The sequence below is a fragment of the Pseudorca crassidens genome, chromosome 7 (genome assembly GCF_039906515.1).
Source record: "Pseudorca crassidens isolate mPseCra1 chromosome 7, mPseCra1.hap1, whole genome shotgun sequence".
Lineage (NCBI taxonomy): Eukaryota > Metazoa > Chordata > Mammalia > Artiodactyla > Delphinidae > Pseudorca > Pseudorca crassidens.
This window is the reverse complement of record NC_090302.1, coordinates 2,349,397-2,368,523: the sequence shown is the minus strand read 5'-3', so window position 1 is coordinate 2,368,523 and position 19,127 is coordinate 2,349,397. Positions and strand designations below refer to the sequence as shown.

At 62.8% G+C, this 19,127-nt stretch overlaps 2 protein-coding genes and 2 long non-coding RNA genes across 7 annotated transcripts in view; 1 reads left to right on the top strand and 3 right to left on the bottom strand.

Moving 5' to 3' along the window:
* ADAMTSL2 (ADAMTS like 2) overlaps nt 1-1,885 on the bottom strand; it is a 35,923-nt gene extending 34,038 nt beyond the window's left edge. For both annotated transcript variants that reach the window (XM_067742708.1, XM_067742710.1), the window contains exon 1: nt 690-1,885. The gene's annotated coding sequence lies outside the window, so the exon portion shown is untranslated. The remainder of the gene's footprint in view (nt 1-689) is intronic.
* A 6,194-nt stretch (nt 1,886-8,079) lies between these two features.
* On the bottom strand, nt 8,080-11,386 carry LOC137227272 (uncharacterized). 2 transcript variants are annotated; one of them, XR_010944756.1, is made up of 4 exons: nt 11,085-11,386; nt 8,945-9,179; nt 8,540-8,731; nt 8,080-8,370 (listed from the first exon to the last, which is right to left on the bottom strand). It is a non-coding gene; the product is annotated as an uncharacterized lncRNA (long non-coding RNA). The 2 variants fall into 2 exon arrangements; XR_010944757.1 differs by lacking the exon at nt 8,945-9,179.
* MYMK (myomaker, myoblast fusion factor) lies at nt 8,718-18,857 on the top strand. 2 transcript variants are annotated; one of them, XM_067742758.1, is made up of 6 exons: nt 8,718-9,095; nt 12,711-12,825; nt 13,683-13,831; nt 16,344-16,460; nt 17,101-17,932; nt 18,681-18,857. In XM_067742758.1, the coding sequence occupies exons 1-5, from the start codon at nt 8,961-8,963 to the stop codon at nt 17,248-17,250; spliced, it is 666 nt and encodes a 221-aa protein (XP_067598859.1). In that variant the 5' UTR covers nt 8,718-8,960; the 3' UTR covers nt 17,251-17,932; nt 18,681-18,857. The 2 variants fall into 2 exon arrangements, with proteins under 2 accessions (XP_067598859.1, XP_067598860.1); XM_067742759.1 differs by lacking the exon at nt 8,718-9,095 and adding an exon at nt 10,771-11,211.
* LOC137227274 (uncharacterized) lies at nt 12,332-13,670 on the bottom strand. The gene is made up of 3 exons (XR_010944759.1): nt 13,269-13,670; nt 12,959-13,036; nt 12,332-12,800 (listed from the first exon to the last, which is right to left on the bottom strand). It is a non-coding gene; the product is annotated as an uncharacterized lncRNA (long non-coding RNA).
* Nucleotides 18,858-19,127: the final 270 nt, after the last annotated feature.

Sequence of the window (19,127 nt, the reverse complement as noted above, 5' to 3'; positions counted from 1 at the left end):
AACTAAGTCCACATCTGCCCCCTTCTCTCCTCCTTCAAACCCTCGTTTCCGCACAGCTCAAGCACCTGCAAATTTTCAAGAGTTACGCCAATGACACCCTCACACCCCAAGAATGTCTCTGCCCTCTGTCTGCCCCAGGCGAGGCGGCAGTGCACCCCAGAGCCTGGAGCCAGAGCCCTTGAGATCCGCACCTCCCGGCCGGCGGCCTGCCACCGCTCTAGCCGGCTGCCGCCCCTCCCCCGCAGGCCTCCATCTACACCCCCCAGCCTCCCGCAGGCACAGAGGCCCCTCGGCGTCCCATTGGCTAGTCTGTGCCCCGGCTCCTGCCTGCAGGCTGAAGACAGGTGCTGAGCGGCTGCACACTTGGTTTTCATTAAGGCTCCCAGACACCGCTGGCTGCAGGCCAGGCCCGGCTCACGCGGGACCCATCCCTCCCTGGGGTCCAAAAACAGCCACCGGCCGGCGGGAGAGACTTGCCGTGCAAACAAGGGCTTCAGGCGCGGTAGGCTAGGAGCTGAGGGGCCCCCCGCGCCCACGCTCGGAGGGTCTGGACCCCTCCCCACCAGCCCTGCTCCTGTTACATAACGGCTCCCCCGAGGGGCCCGGGGATGCCATGCATGCACTTGGGGCTGCATCTCGTGCCCTGGCAGGGCTGCGGTGGGAAGCGGGACGGCGGGGAGGAGGCCTACCTGGCCGGGGGTCAGCAGGTTGTCCTCGGACGAAAGGGGCCGAGCCTCTGCTGCGGGCAGGCGGCGCCAGGTGCGTGGTGCGGGGGAGCCTCGGGGCGCAGAGGGCGGCGGGCTGGGCCTCTCTCCCTTCCTTCTCCTCCCTCTCGCCGCCTCCCTCCTCCACTTCAAAGAGCACCCACGAGAGGGGGTTCCCGGGAGGCGCGCAGCCCAGTGGCAGCTCCGCGGCGCGGCGGCCTTTATAGCTGTCAGGCAGACAGGGAGGAACTCACACTTCCCACCAGGCTGCTCCCCCCTCCCGCCGCCCGCCGGCCGGCCTGGCGCACACTTTAACCCGCTCCGCGCCTCTGGATCCCGGCCAGGCCGGCCCAGCTGCCTGCTGACTGCTGCCGCGGCCACGAGCAGGGAGGCCGCCTTCCCAGGTCCAGAACACGGGACTGCGTGTCCGGGTGTCCAGACGGAGTGCCCACTGGCCCGGGGTCACAGGGGAGGTTGGCGGCGGCAAAGCTGAGCCCCAGGCTTGGTCCGTCGGATTTCTGCTTCCAGAGGGGGCCCAGTCTCTGCCACTCCCCAGAATGGAGTCTGGGGTGTATGAAGCATCCAATCCAATAGCTCCGTTTTACGGAAGGAAAGACTGAGGTCGAGAGGGGACACCATGCTCTGAGGTCATCCAGCCAGCCTTGGAGAGATTCTCCTGAGAAACGGAGGCCTGAGCAGGCGGAGGGACTGAGGGAGACGCAGCAAGGCTCAGCTGAGGGTTCCGGGGAAGGGACAGAAGTGCCCACGGCCTGCGGGCCAGACGGCGAGGACGGCCAGAGCCGGTCGGGGGGAGGCGCGCGGAACTCTGCAGATGTTCAGCACCAGCTTGGCAGGGCACAGCGGCCTGGCTGGGCGCGGGCCAGCTGGGCAGCCCCTGGCAGGCCGGCGTGGGGCTCCAGCCTGTGTTCCTGCTGAGTCAGAGCGTGGAGCAGAGCACGGAGCCAGCGGCGCGCACTTCGGCCCCCAGACACCCAGGGAGGACCCCAGACATTGCAAGTTGCCCCGGAAACAACGCCAGGCGCCCGCCCCGCACACCAGCCTCCCTGGAGCCCACCCTCCCGGCACCTCCGCGCGGTGGGGGTGGAAGTGGGGCGGCCCTGAGCCATTTCATCCATCCCCCTGCCTCTGCGCTGCGGATGGCTCCCAGTGGCGCCTGGAAAGCCCTCCCCCTCCCTGCACCCTCCCTGCCGGAAGGAACTGTGGTGAGCTCCTCCAGTTGCCTCCCTGGGCGACTGAGAATCATTCCACCCCTGGGAAGATTCTGCCACCAACAGGAATGGTCAGGGAGGAGAGCAACCAGAGATGATCCTGAAACCAACAAGGCCTGCTGCCCTGCATCGAGTTCTCCCTCTGTGCTGAGAGCTAGGAGGTCAGCATCTTTGCTCTCCCCACTTTACAGATGGAGGAACTAAGGCCCCGAGACCGCTGGGTGGTGCCCGGGGTCGCACGTCTGGGGGCGGCACATCAGGGACCCCAGCGTCCTTACTGAGCACATCCTCTCCATCTGGCAGGTTCTTGTATCACGTTCATCCTACCCAGACCCTCTGGGAGGCAGGTCTCCTCCATCTCATTTCCCCCTGGGGCCCCTGGGTGGTTGGGTGGAACCAAGACTCAAACCCAGGTCCACGCTGCCCCCTGGGGTCAGCATGCTGAAGCACAGACACGATGGAACCCGTCACGTGGCACTGGTGCGCGTGCACACACGCACGCACGCACGCAACCTCACAGGCACACACAGGGGCACACGCTAATGCACACACAGGCACACACACTCACCGACCCCTCACAGACACACTGCTGATGACTCGCGCCCTGGGGCCTCTGCCCCCACCCCTGCCCCGCCCCTGCCCCGCCCCCCAGGCGCCAGGGCCCTGATCCCCGGGCACGCTCCCGAGCTCTCCGGGCACTGCTGGATCCACGTCCAGCCAGCACCAGGGTGACTAACGGTTTCCCTCGGGAGGGACCCTACAGCCAGCAAACACCCCAGCGCATTCTCTTAGCTCAACGGGACAGTGCCTGGGAGGCGGGCTGCCACCCCCAGCTCTGGGACCTCTAGCAGGTGTGTGACCTGGGAGGCCCACACGTCCACCCTCACCCCACCCTCTACCTCCAGAAGCCGGCCAGGGCTCCCCCACCCCGAAGGACTCCAGCAAGCCCCCAGACTCCAGAGCCGCAGGGAGCTGTGACCACTGCTTGGTCCACTGGTGGTCTGGGGGTTTCGGAGGGAGACGTCAGGGGTCAGGGAAGGCCCCGGGGCCCCTGAAGACCCTCGGAATTGCGGGGGGTGACTGGTGATAAAGAATCAGGCACAGGCAGGGGGTGCCTCCGAAGACCTCAAGTGCCAAGCGCGGAGCCACTGTCAGTTCTGGAGAACCGGTCGGGCTGGGCCTCCTGGCGGGGCCTTAGATGCCCTCGGGACCCACCGCACGGGGTCGCAGCCAGGCCTGGGCGGCAGAACCCAGAGTATCTAAGAAGCTTCTAACCAGCAGCACAGTGGGTGTCCGGAAGAGCAGCCCAGGCTCAGAAGAGGCCATGCCTGGGGTCCAGGCTCTGCCGTCACCGTGTTGAAGGTTTAATCGTGTTATCTTAGAATTCGTGTTCTCGGAGCGACACTGGATGGGGTGATGGAGTGATGGAGAGACTTCTGCTGGGGGGCCTCCTACCCCCTGCACCTCTCAGGACTGCCCTCTGCCCTCTGGGAGTCTCCGGTGGGGTCCCAGGCTCTCACTCCACAAGCTCCCCATGCCCAAAGGAGCACGACATTAACAGCAAATAAAAACACTCCTATTGTTCGGGAGAGGCCCTTGGAGGAATGAGAAAGTTTTGTCCTGCTTGGTGAACAAGGGGCTCCCCGTTTTGCACTGAGCTCCACAGGTCACCCAGCGGCCCTCGGAATTGCTGCCTGCCAGCTCTGATGATGCCCGGGGCTCCCTGGAGAGTCACTGAAAGAAATGGCTCGGAGCCCCCATCTTGGTTCCTGCTGTCCCCTCTCTGGAGCCCTTCTTTCACACCCATCTGGACGTGCTTGGCCCTCCAGATGATTTTCTGAGGACACCTCCTCCAGGAAGCCCACCAGGTGGCCCAGCACTTCAATCTGGCTTCTCGCACTGAGCGGGATCTTCCCCGGCCTGTGGCTGTGACCCCACAGAGCGGGGGCTACTCCTGGTTCACACTGTATCTTAGCACCTGCCAGGGCCCAGCATCTCTAGCCAGGTGCTCAGTGCATGGAAGGGTGGATTTGTCCGGCAGTCCTTCGGGGTGACGGTGAGGTGTCCCCGCCACTCTCTGTGTGACCCTGGCTAAAGATGCTGTGGACACCTGTTTTTTCAGAAGGAGATTATCTTTCCACCAGAGCTTTCTGGATGTCTGAAGAGCTTGCAGACAGGAAATTGGGCACATTTCTCAGGGGAAGCGAGGTGAAGCGTGGGAAAACAAGGCGGAAGGGGAAGAGTCCACTTGGGGAAGGGAAGGGAAGGGAGGGGGTGGGGGAGGGGTGCAGCGGGCCATGGGATGACCCGTTTGGGTGGTCCCAGTGGTTGGACAGTCACGCCAGGAGCTGGGCCCTGTCCTGCACAGCCAAGTGTCTGAAACAGAGCTCAGAAAGACGGGGACCAGAGCCAGAGCCCCTGTGAAGTGGGCCCTCAACCCTGGCACCCAGAGGCCGGCCAGCACGGCCTGGAGGGTGACGACCTCTACCCTGTCCCCCGATGTCCTGCTGCCCACCCAGAGCCTGGGGCAACCCTGGGCACCTTCTGACAGCAGAGCTCTTGTACCCAACAGGGACTGGGCCACTGCGGGACCATGTGGCCAGTCTGGAGGTGGTTGGCCAGGACTGGAAGAGAACCAGGCTCCAGAGGGAGGCCCAGCAGCAAGTCCCTCCCCGTGAGCTCCCCGGGCAGATGCTCTGGGCCTGGGCTGGCCGTTAGGGAGGACCCAGCCCCACAGACCACTGGAGCTCAGCAGGCCGGACCACAAAACAGAGTCCTCCCCTCCCTCTTCGTCAGCACTGGCATTTTCCATTAGGCCAAGTCTCGAGGTTCAAGTGGGGGGACTTGGGGTGCTTAGAAAGAGGCTCCTTTGGCCCCAAATCTGGAGCAAGGACGGGGCCCCGGGAGGCCCCGTCAGGGCTGGGAAGTAAGCCTGCCGCTGGCGCTCCAGGGACAGACCACTGCCGGGCAAGGGGCAGTGGGGCTGGCGGGAGCTGCGTCCTTGAGCTCCTGAATTTCACCGCCTGCCGAGGTGCGCAGGCCGAGCCCGGCTGTGCGGGGGTCACCTCCTGCCGGGACAGCCCCTCCGCTGCCGCAGGGCCTGTCCCTATGCCCTCCGTGACGCTATGAGACAGAGACGAGGGGCTCCATTCTGTGGATGGGGAGACTGAGGCTCACCGGACAGAGGGTACACCAAGGCCCCAGAGCTAAGAAGGGGCGGGGCCCTCGCCCGGCTCACCAGAGGCAGCTGGAGCTGCTCATTTCCAGTCATTAGCTGAGGACAGCACGAATGTTGTCACAACCCCAGTTGCAGAGGCCCCGGATGGTACTCCAGCCTGGGGACCCCCACGGGAAGAATCAGGAGCGTCGATACCCAGACCCCCTCCCACCAGGGGCAGGAGGGCCTCAGCGGGTCGCTACCCAGAGAGCCAAGGGCTGCTGTGCTGTGCTCTGGCGCTGCGGGTCGGGGGTTCAGAACGCGTAGGATGCAAATGCAGCAGCTGGCCCCGCTCTGCTGGGCGGCTGAGCAGACAGACAGCTGTCCGGGAGGCGGGAGCCGAGTGGCATTCCGGGCATCTCAGCACCTCTATAAAACCAGCCTTCTCCACGCCGAGGGGCCCGAGGGAGGGGAGGGTGGGCGGGTCGGCTCCCACTCCCTGCTCCCCAGGCTGTGGCTGCCCCGCCAGCGGCCCCCACCCTGCCCGGGACAGGCCCTGCCAGGTCCCGTTGGGACCAGCGCCACCTGCTGGGGAGAGGAGGGATGCGCCTGGGGGCCTTGGCTAGGAGCATGCGTCAGGGGCCAGCCTCCCCTCCTCTCCCGGCCTCAGTCTCCTCCTCTGTAAAATGGGGAGAGAGAGACGTCCACCCCCCCCACCCCCACCCCCCGCCTCCAGCTGCTGGCACGGCCCAAAGGGACAAAGTAGGAAGAGAGCTCGGCACATGCCGGCCCTGAATGAATGTCTGTGTGTGTAAATGGTTTTCAAGACACACACAGGGGTTCGAATGGAGAGCTCCCCCGCACCAGGGGTCAGGAGAGGCCCAGGGCTACAATATTAACGTGGAGGCAAGCCCGGCAAGGGCATCCTGGCAGAAGGAGGGCGCACCGCCTGTGGCATCCCCTTTGGCCCGAGCACCAGCAGGTGAGGGTGGGGTGGAGTGGGGTATCGGAGGCCGGCCAGTCGGCTGGCGGGACCACCGGAGCCCAGAAGACGGGGAGGCCAGAGCACGTCTCTGCTGTCTCCCAGCCCAGCCCGATCCGGCTCCCCCTACCCTGTGCCTGGGGGCACAACACCCCCACAGCAACCGGCCTGCTTCTTCTACTCTGCCCCACCCAGCTCCCCAGGCCAATCGCTTCCCTGGCCCCACTGAGAACCGAGGGTCCTTTAAGTCCTGTTCAGAGCTGGACGCCTTCCCCTGAGCCAGTTGGCCTGTCTCCAGGCGGCCAGGTCTGCGACGGGAGCCACACACAGGCTGCACCCCGACCCCCATTCTACGCTCCGCCCCCCCCAAAGCGCTGCTCAAGTCCCAGCCTTCCTGTAGGGGGGTCCTTGGGCCACCCCTGCCCCCAGGCTGGCCACCTGTCTCCCTGCTTTGGGGCAGCCCCTCTCGGCCCCCTTGGTCCTTAATGGTTACAGCACATGTGCGGCTCCCCTCCTGCTTCCTCCATCACCTCCCCCTTCTCTTTTTCCCCTCCCCAAGCTTGCAGCCCCAGCCCTGGAGTTTACAGCTGCAAAACACACACACACGCACACGCACACGCACACACACACACACACACACACACGCACACGCAGAGTCATGCACAAAACCGACTGTGGAATGTTTTCCTGCTCCTGAGCGGGGTTACCGCTCCGGAGAGTTCTCTCCTAGCACCTCACCTCTAATCCATCTCCTCGCCACACGATTTCTACCCCTTCTGGAAGCTGGGGCTGGGGGCTGGGGCTGGGCAGAAGCGGGGTGTGGAGAGGCGGGCCGGGATGATCAGGGCCCCCATGACCAGCTTGCAGGGGGCCGCCTGCCTCTTACCCAGAGCTGCACACACGGCACGATCTGGTTTTCCCATTTGGAGAGGGAACGGGGCTCCTAAGCGCCAGACTGAAACGCCCCGCAGCCCCGCCTCCCTGGCCTTTCATTCATTCTTTTCACAGAGTCATTCATTCAGCCAGTGTCTGCTGACCACCCACCACGTGCCAGGCCTGGCCCCGGACTTGGGTGGTGAGCTGGCCAGTCGAGCAGTGGGCACACACCCCAAGCAGCCCCGCACCGACCGCACGACACAGAGAGCTGGAGGCCCGGACGGGAACGAGTGGCGCGCTGGGGGCCAGCGCAGAGCACCCCAGCTTGCCTGAGCCGGGTGGGGACCCGTCCCACAGATGTCAGAGGAGGGGGAAGTGTGTGTGCAGGGGAGGAGGTGAGGCCGGGAAGAGGGGCGGGGTCCTAGCGTACCGTGGAGGCTGGGGTGTGCTGTGGGGGACAGGGCTGGCCGGGGGTGGCCCCGCGATCCCCCAGAGAACTTGGACTTCACGCTGAGGGCTGAGGGTGCCTTGGAAGGTGCTTGAGCAGAAGAACGACGTGACCACGTGTACTGAATGGGACTTTTCATGGCCAACGGCAGAAATGTCCCCCAGCCAACGTATGATAAAAAAAAGAGACTTCTGGAAAGGTGTGAGGGAGCTCCCAGATGGAAGGAAAGGTGGGTCAAGCGGGCCCAGGGGGCGTGGGACAAGCCAGCAGCCTCTCCTTGAGGCGCCGACATGCATGGGCACCTCCTGGCCTCGCCCCCGCTGTTCCCATACTCCAGATTCCAATTCCCAGGAGAACAAACTCCGGCGTAGCCACCCAGCGACCACAGGAACAAGCCACTGGACACAACGTGGCTGAATCTCAGGGTCATTCCGGGGCAGTGAGAGAAGCCAGCCCGAAAGAGTGCACACTGCGTGAGTCCATCTATACAGGCAAAGTCAAGCGTGTGGCAGAAACCTGAACAGTGGCTGCCTCTGCTGGGGCCTCGAGGGCTGTCCTGGAGTCACGGGGACGCAGGGGTGGTCACACAGCACACGTCAAAACTCATCGAACTGTACATGATAAATCTGTGCGTTTTGTTGTAGGCGACACCATTATATCATGATGAAAACCAAAACGGAACGAAAGCTGTCCTTTTGCTGGCAACAAATAAAAGAATTAATCAGTCAAGCAATGAATCAAGCAGTCCCTCCAGGGAGGGAGAATTGGCCTGGGGAGCTCCCACACTCCCATCGTTCCTTGGCCAGAGGATAACGGGGCGGTGTAGGGGGGACCCTGCTGGCCAGTTCCCCCAGGCCTCTTCAACGAAGGAAGGTAGTTTCCCGAAGGCCAAGGAATGCTGAGAGGGCTAGCATCCCCCTGGCGCTGGGGACACTGGTAGAGCTCGTCCAGTTCTGTGTACTTCAGGTTTGAAACTATGTAACCAAATAGAAAAGAATGTTAGTTTCATTTGTTTAGTTACCAAGGAAGCCTGTTTGGGGCAGCAGCAGGGGAGTCAGACATGCCGGTGGGCTGGTAAATTGTGAAACTTATCTACAGGGTCCTTTTAGTGATTAGAATCTGCTGAACCTTGGGTTCTCTAACCTCTTGCCTCCTGTGGACGCAAGCAGCAGAGTCTGCTCTCTTCTTATTCTGGACGCCGGAGCACCTCGGGGAGGGGCCAGGGGCCAGGATGGAAAGTGGCTGGACATCGGCGATTGTGCTCCTGGGGACTCTTCTCCGAAGTTGCTGCCTCGGAGAAAAGAAGGCCGGTCTCCTTGAATCAACAGCTCTGACCTACCCAAAAAAAAAAAAAAAAATCAGAGGCAAGTGCTGACCACATGGCGCCTCAGCTGCTGAACCGTCTCCATGTGCTGCTGGACGTGTGCGCACACCCCCGCCTCTCTTCAGGGCGTTTAAACCACAGCTGCCACCGGAGCCCCTGGTGCAAGGAGCGGGCCTTCTCCCTTTCGCTTTTCTGCCCTGGAGACCCGGGAGGCCTGCACCTACCTCTCCCCCCCAGCCCATGGGGACTCTGGCGGCCAAACTGCTCCTGCCCACGCTCAGCAGCCTGGTCTTCCTCCCCACGGTCAGCATTGCTGCCAAGAGGCAGTTCCACATGGAGGCCATGGTCTACCTCTTCACCATGTTCTTTGTGGCGGTAAGTCCGGGGCCCTGGGGATAGGACCCACCCGGGGCCCCTCCCAGAGACGGAGGACAGGGGCTGTCTTTCCACCACGTTGCTCTGTTGGGTGATGAAGAAAAGTGATGATGGGGAGGTGGAGGAAAGAGCCCAGAGACCAGGAGAGAGGGCTGTGGGCCCCCTTCACCTTCCTGGACCTCAGTTTCCCCAACTGTGGCAGGAAGTCACCCTGGGATTGGTGTCTGCGAGACCAAGCCCACAGTGCGCCAGGGACAAGCCCCTCCAAGATCCCCCTTTTCTTGCCAACCACCCAAGGCTCCTCCTGGCTCCAGCTCCCCTCTTCACCCCCCCCCCAAGACTCTCCCTGGTACTCCAGGCCCAGGAGGGGGCTAGCAGGGCTCAGGGAACGTGTAGGGCCAGGGGAATCTGGTTCCAGGATTCTGCAGCTGGCCTCAGTTCAGGAGGGCCTGCTCACGTCGGCTTGTCTCTCCTTCTTGGGGCCTACGTCTCTCTCGGAGTCCTTCTTTCTCTTTCTATTTATATGTCTGGCTGTCTGTCTCTCTCTCTCTGTCCCCCTCCCCCGTCTCCCTGTGGGTCTCTTTCGCTCTGTGTTTCTCATGCTGGCTCGCGCTGTGTCTGGTTCTCTCTGGATTTCTGGAGCCATATCCTCACGGAATTGACTCTCTTTCTAAATCTCATGGTGTCCGTCCCTAGCTCTGTTGCCCTCATGTGTCTCTCTGGCCCTATCTATCCATCCCTCTAGCTTCTGTCTGTCTGTCTACCTATCTACCTATCTATGTACTATCTCTCTAATCAGTCATCTATACATATATCTAATCAATCACCTCTCTACCTGCCTGATTAGCCAGCAGCCAGCCAGCCAGCCAGCCAGCATCTCTCTACATCTTAGTGCCTTCCTGCCTCCCTGTCTGTGAGCCTCTGAGGCTCCTTCCAGCCACCCTTGCCGCTGGACCCCCAGAGGGGCCCCACTCTCTTTTCCTCCATCATCTTCCATCAGACCCAGCCTTGGTTTAAACCCAACTCCCTGATGAAGCATGCTCGGGGGAGGTGAGGGTTCCCGGACTCCGTGTGGCAGTGCCAGCCGTGCGTGGGTGCCCCCCCAGCCCCGAGCAGCAGGGCCTCCCCGGGCAGCAGGGCCTCCCCAGGCAGCAGGGCCTCCCCGGGCAGCAGGGCCTCCCCGGGCAGCAGGGCCTCCCAGCTCCTTCAAGGAATCTTGTCGAAAGCCGTTTCATTTGCTGCTCGCGGGACCCCAGCTTGGGTGAGGGCCAGGAGGTCTGCCCAGCAGATGAGGAACCAGAGCCGGGCAGACAGGGGGCTTCTCTGTGAGTACAAGGGCCCAGGGCCGGGGAGAGGAGCCGGGGTCTTGTCCTCCAGGCCCATGTTGGACCCCGCCCCCGAAACCACAGTCACCGCCAGGCCACCCCTCCCCACTGGGGCTGAGCTGACCCCACAGCTGCCTCTGCGGCTGGCCTCAGAGGCCCACCCCGCCCTGCCCCACCCAGCCAGAGTGGCAGGGACAGCTGCGTCCGGCGACAAGTGTCCCCGGCCTAAAGACACAATCAGGCCCCTTCTCCCAGAGCCCCCAGTGGCACCATCGCCACTTCTGCCTCCCGTGTGGAGTCTTCTGTGTTCCCACCGGGCCCGTCCTGTGACAGCTGCTGGACCCGTGCTGCGTGTCGTGTCACGTGGAGTCCCCTGGCCCACCCCACGGAGCAGGGGCTCTCGTCCCCGTTTGACAGGGGCCTTCCACCCCAGCCCTAGGGGCAGTCCGCCGCTTGTCAGAGCTCACGGCCAGGACCTGCCAGGCCGGCCTCCGGAAGCCGCGCCCTCTCCTGCCAGGCATCCAGCCACCTGCCACCCGCGCCCCCGATCAGCGCCGTGCAGAGCCAGGTCTGCTCGGTCGAAAGAGGGAGGGAGGCACAGAGGCTGAGGGCCCACAGCTGCTTCGCCCTGATCCTTGGCAGGTGGCTCCCTCCTGAGTCTCACCTGCCCCACCTCTCCAGCAGGGGTGAACCGAGGGCCTGGGGGGAAAGGCCCCTCCTGGGCCAGCTCTCCTTCAAACCGCTCCAAAGCCTCCCTGATGCTGTGTTCACAGGGAAACACTTGGCCGATGGTAAGCCAGCTCTAGGCCGGGACGAGGCGGGTGACAGGGCACAGACCGCGTCCAGAATCTCAGAGTGATGAAGCCTTTAATCGTACATCGCGATCTGTGCTATGTAAGAGAGACAATGGGTACAGAGACAGCAGGGCTCGGGTGGGGGTGGGGAGAAGTAGTTCTGGAAGGAGCCGGAGGGTCACTCACAGGGCCTGGCTCTGCCTGCCGGAGCCACGGAGAACAAGTGTTCTCCCTCCTCTCTCCTGGAGATGTGAGCACCTTGATCGCGCCCCACCTGAAGCTCCTCTTTGCTGAGCTAAACAGTCACATCCACGGCCTGATTCCTTTCCCCCAACCTGTTCTTTGCCAGCGGCACTTCAAAGGGTGCAGCTTCCGCAGCTCAGCACAGCTCTCTGGGGGGGGTCTGACCAGACAGAGGGGAGCAGTACCGTGTCCTCCCCTGTTCTGGACGCTACATCTCTGTTAATGCCTCCTTGGTGCACCTGAGCTTTAGTTCCCATGAAGTTGCCGCCAGTGGAAGCTCTAAATCGACCTCAACTTGCTCGACTCACCAGATGACCCAGGGCTCTCACCACCCCTGCACCGTAGCATCCCTGGCGCCTCCAGATGTGGGCTGCTGTCCTGCACGCCTCTCCACCCAGCTGAGCTGGGCTGACCAAGCGTCGCCTGTGCTGGGCTCCAAGCTTGTTTATGCCCTTGAGCTTGTCAAAATAATTACATCATGTCATTAAATATTACTTAAAAGGATGAAATGTGTAAGCGAAAGGAGACGGTTGTCCAGAAATAAGTTGACAGCTTTGAAAATACAGACATTTTGCTTTAAAATTGCTATTAAATTAGGCATCTGGCAGACAACTATAGGAGCGTGGGGAGGAGGGGGGCAAGGAGGACGCTGCTTTCCGCACCTGCCCGGGGGGGGGGGGGGGCGGGGGCGGGGGTGTCTCTGCGATCTGTCCTCACTTTAGAGAAACAAACTGAGGGCTGCCGGCGGGTGGTTCTCAAAGCGGGCTCCCTTCCGGCGGCACCCCGAGATCAGCCCGAGACCCTCTTAAAGAAACAAACCTCTGACCCCCAACCCCGACCTGCTGAGGGGTCAACCCACAGGGCAGGCTCAGTACCTGAGAATCCGCAAGCCCCCCAGGGCTTCAGATGCCTGGTGGTCAGAGGGGTAAATGGTGGGAGAGAAGGCCCCACCGGCCCGTGCAGGGCAGACCGGTACCCAAGGAAACAGGCTCCAGCCTCAGCAGACCTGGATGTTGAGGGAATCTGTAGGTCACACGGGAGGGTCCTCACCTCTGCGGGCTTCGTCCGCAAGACCCTATGGGGGAGTAGTCCGCTGCGTCCCCACGTTTCAGATGGGGAAAAGAGCCATGGGCCATTCGGTGACTTGCCCGAGGTCCCAGCTCACGGGGCCGTGGCTCGGGGCCCAGGCATGGCCCCGGGGCTCCAGAGCTCTCCTCTCCCTGCTGACCGACCGTCTGTGGGTTTCCCGGCAGCTCTACCACGCCTGCAACGGGCCCGGCCTGTCGGTTCTCTGTTTCCTGCGCCACGACATCCTGGAGTACTTCAGCGTCTACGGGACGGCCCTGAGCATGTGGGTGTCACTGATGGGTGAGTGGCCGCCCCCGGTAGCCCAGCCCTGCGCCGGGGACCTGGGTCCCCCGCCACCCACCCTGCACTCGGCCAGCCAAGCCCGCCGACCGCCTCCCCGCCGCCTCTCATCTCTGAGAACCTCCTTCCTTACCCGGAGGTTCAGAGTGGTGCTCAGTCTGTGAAAAAGCAGGCGTAGCACTTCAGGGCCTTGATTCCCATTTTCCATAACCTTTTAAAGTGGCACATTTAGTAAAGGCTTGTTTTGACAGACTGAGCAGAGGCGTACAGAGGAAAAAAGGAAGCGCTCGGCCCCCTCCTTTCCCCCCGGAGAACCGCCGCTCGCAGTTCAGAGTCTGCGCCCCCAAGGCTGTCCCCGAGGCTCGCACACGATTTTTAGCTCAGGTCTTTATGAAGATGGGACCGTTCGAAACCACACGGTTCTGAGACTGTTCTTCACTTACTGTGGACTCGTGGCGACGTCAGGACGCACGGTCCCCGTTAGACTGGGGACTTCCTGCTACGGGCACGGGCCTGTGAAGGACCCAGATCTTTCTCGTCTCCCAGCTGTGGTCTTCGTGTCTGCGTCCTAGTGGTCCCACGGGAGACATTCATTCCCGGACACCACACATTGATCTCTGTATTAGAGCAGCTTCCCGCCAGCCTAACCCAGGCTGCTCTGTCCACGGGAATGCAGCAGCCTGCTTGTCCTTTAAAACCAGTTGCAGTTCAGACCTTTGGGGGGCCCAGGCTGGGCCACGGGGTCTCCCTGGCAGAGGGGACACTGCACCCGGACCCCGAAGGGAGGGCCTCTGGGGGAGCAGCGGCCAGGAGGGGCGCGGGAGGCCCCTCACCTCACCCGGCTCTCTCCCTGGCAGCACTGGCTGACTTCGATGAGCCCAAGCGGTCGACTTTAGTGATGTTTGGCGTCCTGACCATCGCCGTGCGGACCTACCATGACCGCTGGGGCTATGGGGTGTACTCGGGGCCCATCGGCACAGCCGTCCTCATCATCACGGCCAAGTGGGTACGTACTGTGCGAGCCCGACGGTCGGGGCACCCTCCCCTGACAGTGACTCCTCCCCCTTGGGGTCTCCATCTACCTCCTGCCACGTGGGTTGGCAGGCTGGACACAGGGCCTCAGCTAACACATAGAAGATGACCGTCGGGTGCCCCAGCCATGCAAACCTGGTTTGTTTTACGTCTGTACTCACTAGCTCTGGACCTGACCCCAGTCACTTAACCTCTCTGCCTCAGTTTCCACATCTGTAAAGTGGGTGTTACAGTCCAGTACCTACCTCATAGGGTTGGTTCTTAGATTAATTGAGATAATGCCTCTTAAGGACTGGCACAGAACCTGGCTTCTAATGTGCTCAACTGTTTGTTATTGTCATTATTATTATTATTGAAGAGAACGGCTGGTTTAGAGATGCAATATCAATTGGAAGTGGCCTGGGTTAATCTGGGAAGACGTCCTGGAGGGGCTGAGGCTTGAGCCTGGTTCAGATAAAGAGGGAGGACGTGCGTGAGGCCGACCGGAAGGTGGAGCTGCTCGTGGGCATGGAAGCAGCCTGAGCCAGACTGATGGCCCTTGGTTGGGCACCCAGGGGCCTGGCACCACGAGGCCTTCTACACGTGGTCCCCAGGCCTCCCCGCACCCTCTGTCATAACAAGGCCCTCCTGGCTGCAAGGACTGAAACCCGCTCAGACCAGCCCAAGGGAAAGAAGGATGCTTGGGCAGGGTGCACCCAGGCGTACTTCCTGGGCCCCCAGGGCAGGGAAGGAACTGAGCCTTGGGGACCAGAACAAAGCCCTGGGAAGCAGGAGGGCGGTTCTCAGGGGAAAGAGGTCGGGCTGGGCAGCTGATGCAGAAGGTGCAGACTGGGGAGGGAAAATAGAGTTCTGGTGGTGGTGAGCGTTCCAAACTCGCCCCACTCCTCTCTCCGCCCAGAGAGCGGAGGATTTAGTTTGCCAGTTGGTTGGTGAAGAAACCAGGCTCCAAGGTCAGCAATTTAACAAGATGTCACGGCAGGACAAGCGTGAGGCCGGGTCCTGACTCCAAGCAGAAGGGAAGGAGCCTCTTTCTCACCACATCTTGGGGAAGCCAAGCTGGCCCCGCGCTGACCCAGGAGGCCCCTCGGAGAGGGGCGGAAGTGTGCTGGGGTCTGACTTGTCTGGACCAGGAAGGACCACGTTAATTAACATTCTGGAATGCATAAACACACAGCGCTCTCCGTGCTGATAATTCGCTCCCTCCCTGGCAGGAAGTGGGATAAAGGCTCCCGAGTTGTGCCCTGGAAGGCGCTCCTCCAGCAGACCTTGGCCGGGGCTGAATCTGGGCTGGATTCTAATTAGCCAGAAGAGCGGTCACTCGCCAGTGTCCCCACGAAGCACCACGGGAACCGAGAGGGCTTCCTGGCTCCCTGCATCTGGGGCTCAAATGGTGTTTTCTAGACCATTAAATGTGGAGTTGATTTTGGCTTTTCAAGGACAGTTGTTTCCTGGAATGAGGGCTGAGTTTTTCTCGTGGAGGCCTGCCCCTTCTTGAGCAACTCTCAGGGACAGGAAGTGGAGAGAGATGGGTGAAGGGGCTGCGGAGCGGGGCCCGGGTGCCACCTGGGGCAGGATTGGCTGGAGGAGAGCTTCCGGGCCTCAGCCGGCTGCCCCCAGAGTCACGCTCCCTTAGCTGCACCCACACACCACCCGCGACATTGCAGGTCCTGATTCCTCACCAGCAATGGGAAATTTCAGAAAACTGAAAAATCAGGCATCGTTTGAGAATTCATTTGGTGACAAAACCTGCCCTGACCCAGCATGAAGCTACTCATGGTCTCTGTGTGATCCGCTGGCGGGGTGGGGGGCGGGGGGGCGGTGCCATTACGGGGAGCTGCCCTCCCCGCCGGGGCATCCACCGTCCACGATGTGTGCAGCCGTTTCCCTTGCTGAAATCCAAAACGTCCTGTGCGCTGAAAGGCCTTGGCCCGAAGGTTTGGGTTTTCAGGATGTGGACCCGCATTTACTTCACCTTTTCAGTGTATGTGAACCCCTGTGTTTAAACTCCCATTTGAGCCTTACTCTAGGTATCAGCATCTGAGGAATGGCAGGTTTCACACGCCGGTCGGGTGTGTCTAATAAATGCTACGATGAGTCTGTCGACTCTGAAAGTGACTGGAGGTCTCGGAGGGATGGCCACACTCATCTCCCACCCGCCACGGCCACGCCGGCGGGCGGGTCCCACACCGCCAATACCCCTTTGCTGTAGATAACCACGTGTCTGGTCCCCTCGGGTTCTCCTCTGGCTGGAAAGGGCGGCCTTCTTTCACCCCAAGAGGCAGACGGGGCAGGGGGTCCTTGTGGGGTCAAAATGCCCAGGGCATCCACGGCCCGATCACCCAGGCGGGGTCTCCCTTGGGTCCTGCAGCCATTGGGCCAGATGCGTCCGGGCCTTTCCCTGAGCCCCATCTCCCACCTGAGGATGCCCAGGGTGCAGGTGCCCAAGGCTGCGACTGAGAGCGTTCCTCTGGCCCCTCTCCCCGCAGCTGCAGCAGATGAAGGAGACGAGGCGCCTGTATCCCGACAAGAGCGTGTACACCCAGCAGATAGGCCCCGGCCTCTGCTTTGGGGCCCTGGCTCTCATGCTGCGCTTCTTCTTTGAGGTACCTGGCGGGGGACTGGGAAGCAGCCCACCCACAAGGGCTCCGGTCAGCAGGTCAGCTCCAGCCTGCTTGGCCAGGTGCCGAACGGGGCCGCGCCCCTCCCGGGGGCTCCAGCAGCGCCCCACTCGTGCACCTCCCTCCAGTCATGGTCTGGTCCTTCCCTGGCACCCCTGGCATTGCGGGGCTGTGTCGGGGGGGTCAGTACAGAGGGCTTGCATCTGATGAGGTGCACAGCCCGGAAGGGGCCTGGGGCAGCGGGCACACCTGGAGGAGGGAGGGAGAGGGGAGACGGGGAGAAGGGATGTGCTGGGGGAGGGGGGAGGGAGGAGCCCCAGCCGCATCATCAAAGGCGCAGTGAATTGGCGCAGACCTTCGGTGATCTAGGGGTTTGGTGGAGGGAAAGGCCACCATGGACTGGACGGTGGAGGGAGGCTTCTTGGAGGAGGGGACTTGGCCAGACTCCCGAGGACAAGCCAGGGGGTCGGGGAGGAGCCCCTGTTACTGGCAGGTGCCATGTCACGCCAGGCCCGCAGCCGGGGCACAGAGCGGAGGACCCAGGGCGGGGCAGGGGCTGTGGGAGGGAAGCTGGGCTTCCGGGCGGGGGCTGAGGCCGCAGACCGGTCCTCCGTCTCCCCTGCAGGACTGGGATTACACCTACGTCCACAGCTTCTACCACTGTGCCCTGGCCATGGCCTTCGTCCTGCTGCTGCCCAAGGTCAACAAGAAGGCTGGAAGCGCGGGGCCCCCCGCCAAGCTGCACTGCTCCACCCTCTGCTGTGCTTGTATCTAACTGTGCCTCCCCGGCTCCAGGCCCCTGCCCCGCCCCGTCCCAGGCCTGGCGAGAGTCCTTCGTCCTTCCCGACCTGGAGAAGCGCCCCTCCTCGATCCTGAGGAGTCTCCAGGGCTGTGGGAAGCGCCCCACTGAGCGCTTCTTGAGAATCCACTTCTGAGGTTTCTGCTGGGTACTAAGAACCATGCTGGAAAGGAAAGAACTTTCTCCCTCCTCCTAGGCCGAGGTCCCGACGAGTGGGTATGTCTGCAGAACCCTGGAGCCAGCGTCTGTCCCCCCCGCCTCTTCGCCCAGTCCCAGCCCCAAGGGGGTCTGCCGCCACCCCAGTCCCGTGTGCTCCCCTTGGAAACAGGGATTCCCACCCCTGACCTGTGCCCTCAGGCTCAGCGCACCAGGGCCAGCGGGGCCACTCTGTCCCCGGCCCAGGCCTGCCTGCCCCTTGGCGCCCCTCCAGCCGGGTCCCTGAATCAAGCCATTTTCATGTACTGAATGCCCAAGCTCTTCGCACTCGTCATTTCATCTAATTCTCAGAAACAGGGATGATGGCATATTCGAGGCCCAGAGCTGGACCCCAGCCCACTGTCCCTGGTCTGACACCACAGCATCCACTTCGCTATGGAGCTATCCCAGCAAGAGGCGGGAGCGCCCTCAGAGCCTTTGAGCTCCGGCCCAGCGTGGGAAGGTGGGCCTGGGTGCCAGGACCTTGAGCGGAGGCCAGCGGGCCCGCCGGGCTGGCCTCACGGGGCAGGGCTCGCCTTCCGCCGAGGGCAGAGGTCAGCCTGCTCCCATCCAGGGCCTGTCTGCACCGGCCCGGGGGTGCGGGCGGGAGCGGCCCTCCCAGACATCACCTCACAGACACTAGCCTCCTGCCTGCCGAATGGTCTGGGCGCATCTGTCAGGCAGGAAGTTCCCTACACCTGTCTGGGGCCTCTTCGTGTTGCCAGACGGTGCAGTTACCCACATCCGCACCCACCGCATGGGACGGCCCAGGATTTGTCCTGAAGTCACCTCCTCCACACCTCGGGGGCCGGGAGGGAGCTGGCTCCAGCACCGAGGGCTGGGCACAAGGCTGACCCGCCGACCGGGGCGCGTCTGTCGGCCTCCCTGAGTGCCCGGCGTCCCATGTCTTAGGGCCCTGGACACCGGCAATCTCACCCCAGCTCAGCCCCTTTTTGTCCCCACAGCCTGTTGATGACAGAGCAGCCCACCAACAATCAGGGTCCTCACCAAGCCATGGGGGGTGCGGGGCGGGAGCTAAGCCTTCACAGTGTCCCCACGGGAGGGCACGGGGCGCGGAAGGGCCTCTCCACAGAGCAGCTCTGTGCCCGGCGAAGGGGGTGCAGGTGCTGCCTCGACTGGCTTCTGGCCTTCTTGTTGGGGTGTGAGCACACACACGCGCACACAGACGCACATGTACACGCCACGCACAGGTACACGTGAAGAGACCGGGGCCCTGTACCAGGGACTTCCCGCCTGGTCCCGTCTCCCACACCCACAAGAGGAGACTCCTGTCTCAGCACCAGGTGGTAAGGCAAGGGGCAGACTCCGGGGCCACGGTGGGATGGCGGGAGCCAGGGGGCGTTACTCCAGAAACGGCGTCTGCGAGGTGGCTGGTCTCCGCCCACCACCTCCCTCCCCCAACCCCCGCCCCGCCACCTCCCTCCCCCAACCCCCCCGCCCCGCCACCTCCCTCCCCCAACCCTCCGGCCCGCCACCTCCCTCCCCCAACCCCCCCCCCGCCCACCACCTCCCTCCCCCCATGCCCCCCCCCCCGCCCACCACCTCCCTCCCCCCATGCCGCCCCCGCCCACCACCTCCCTCCCCCAACGCCCCTCCGCCCACCACCTCCCTCTTGCCCCCCCCCCCGCCCACCACCT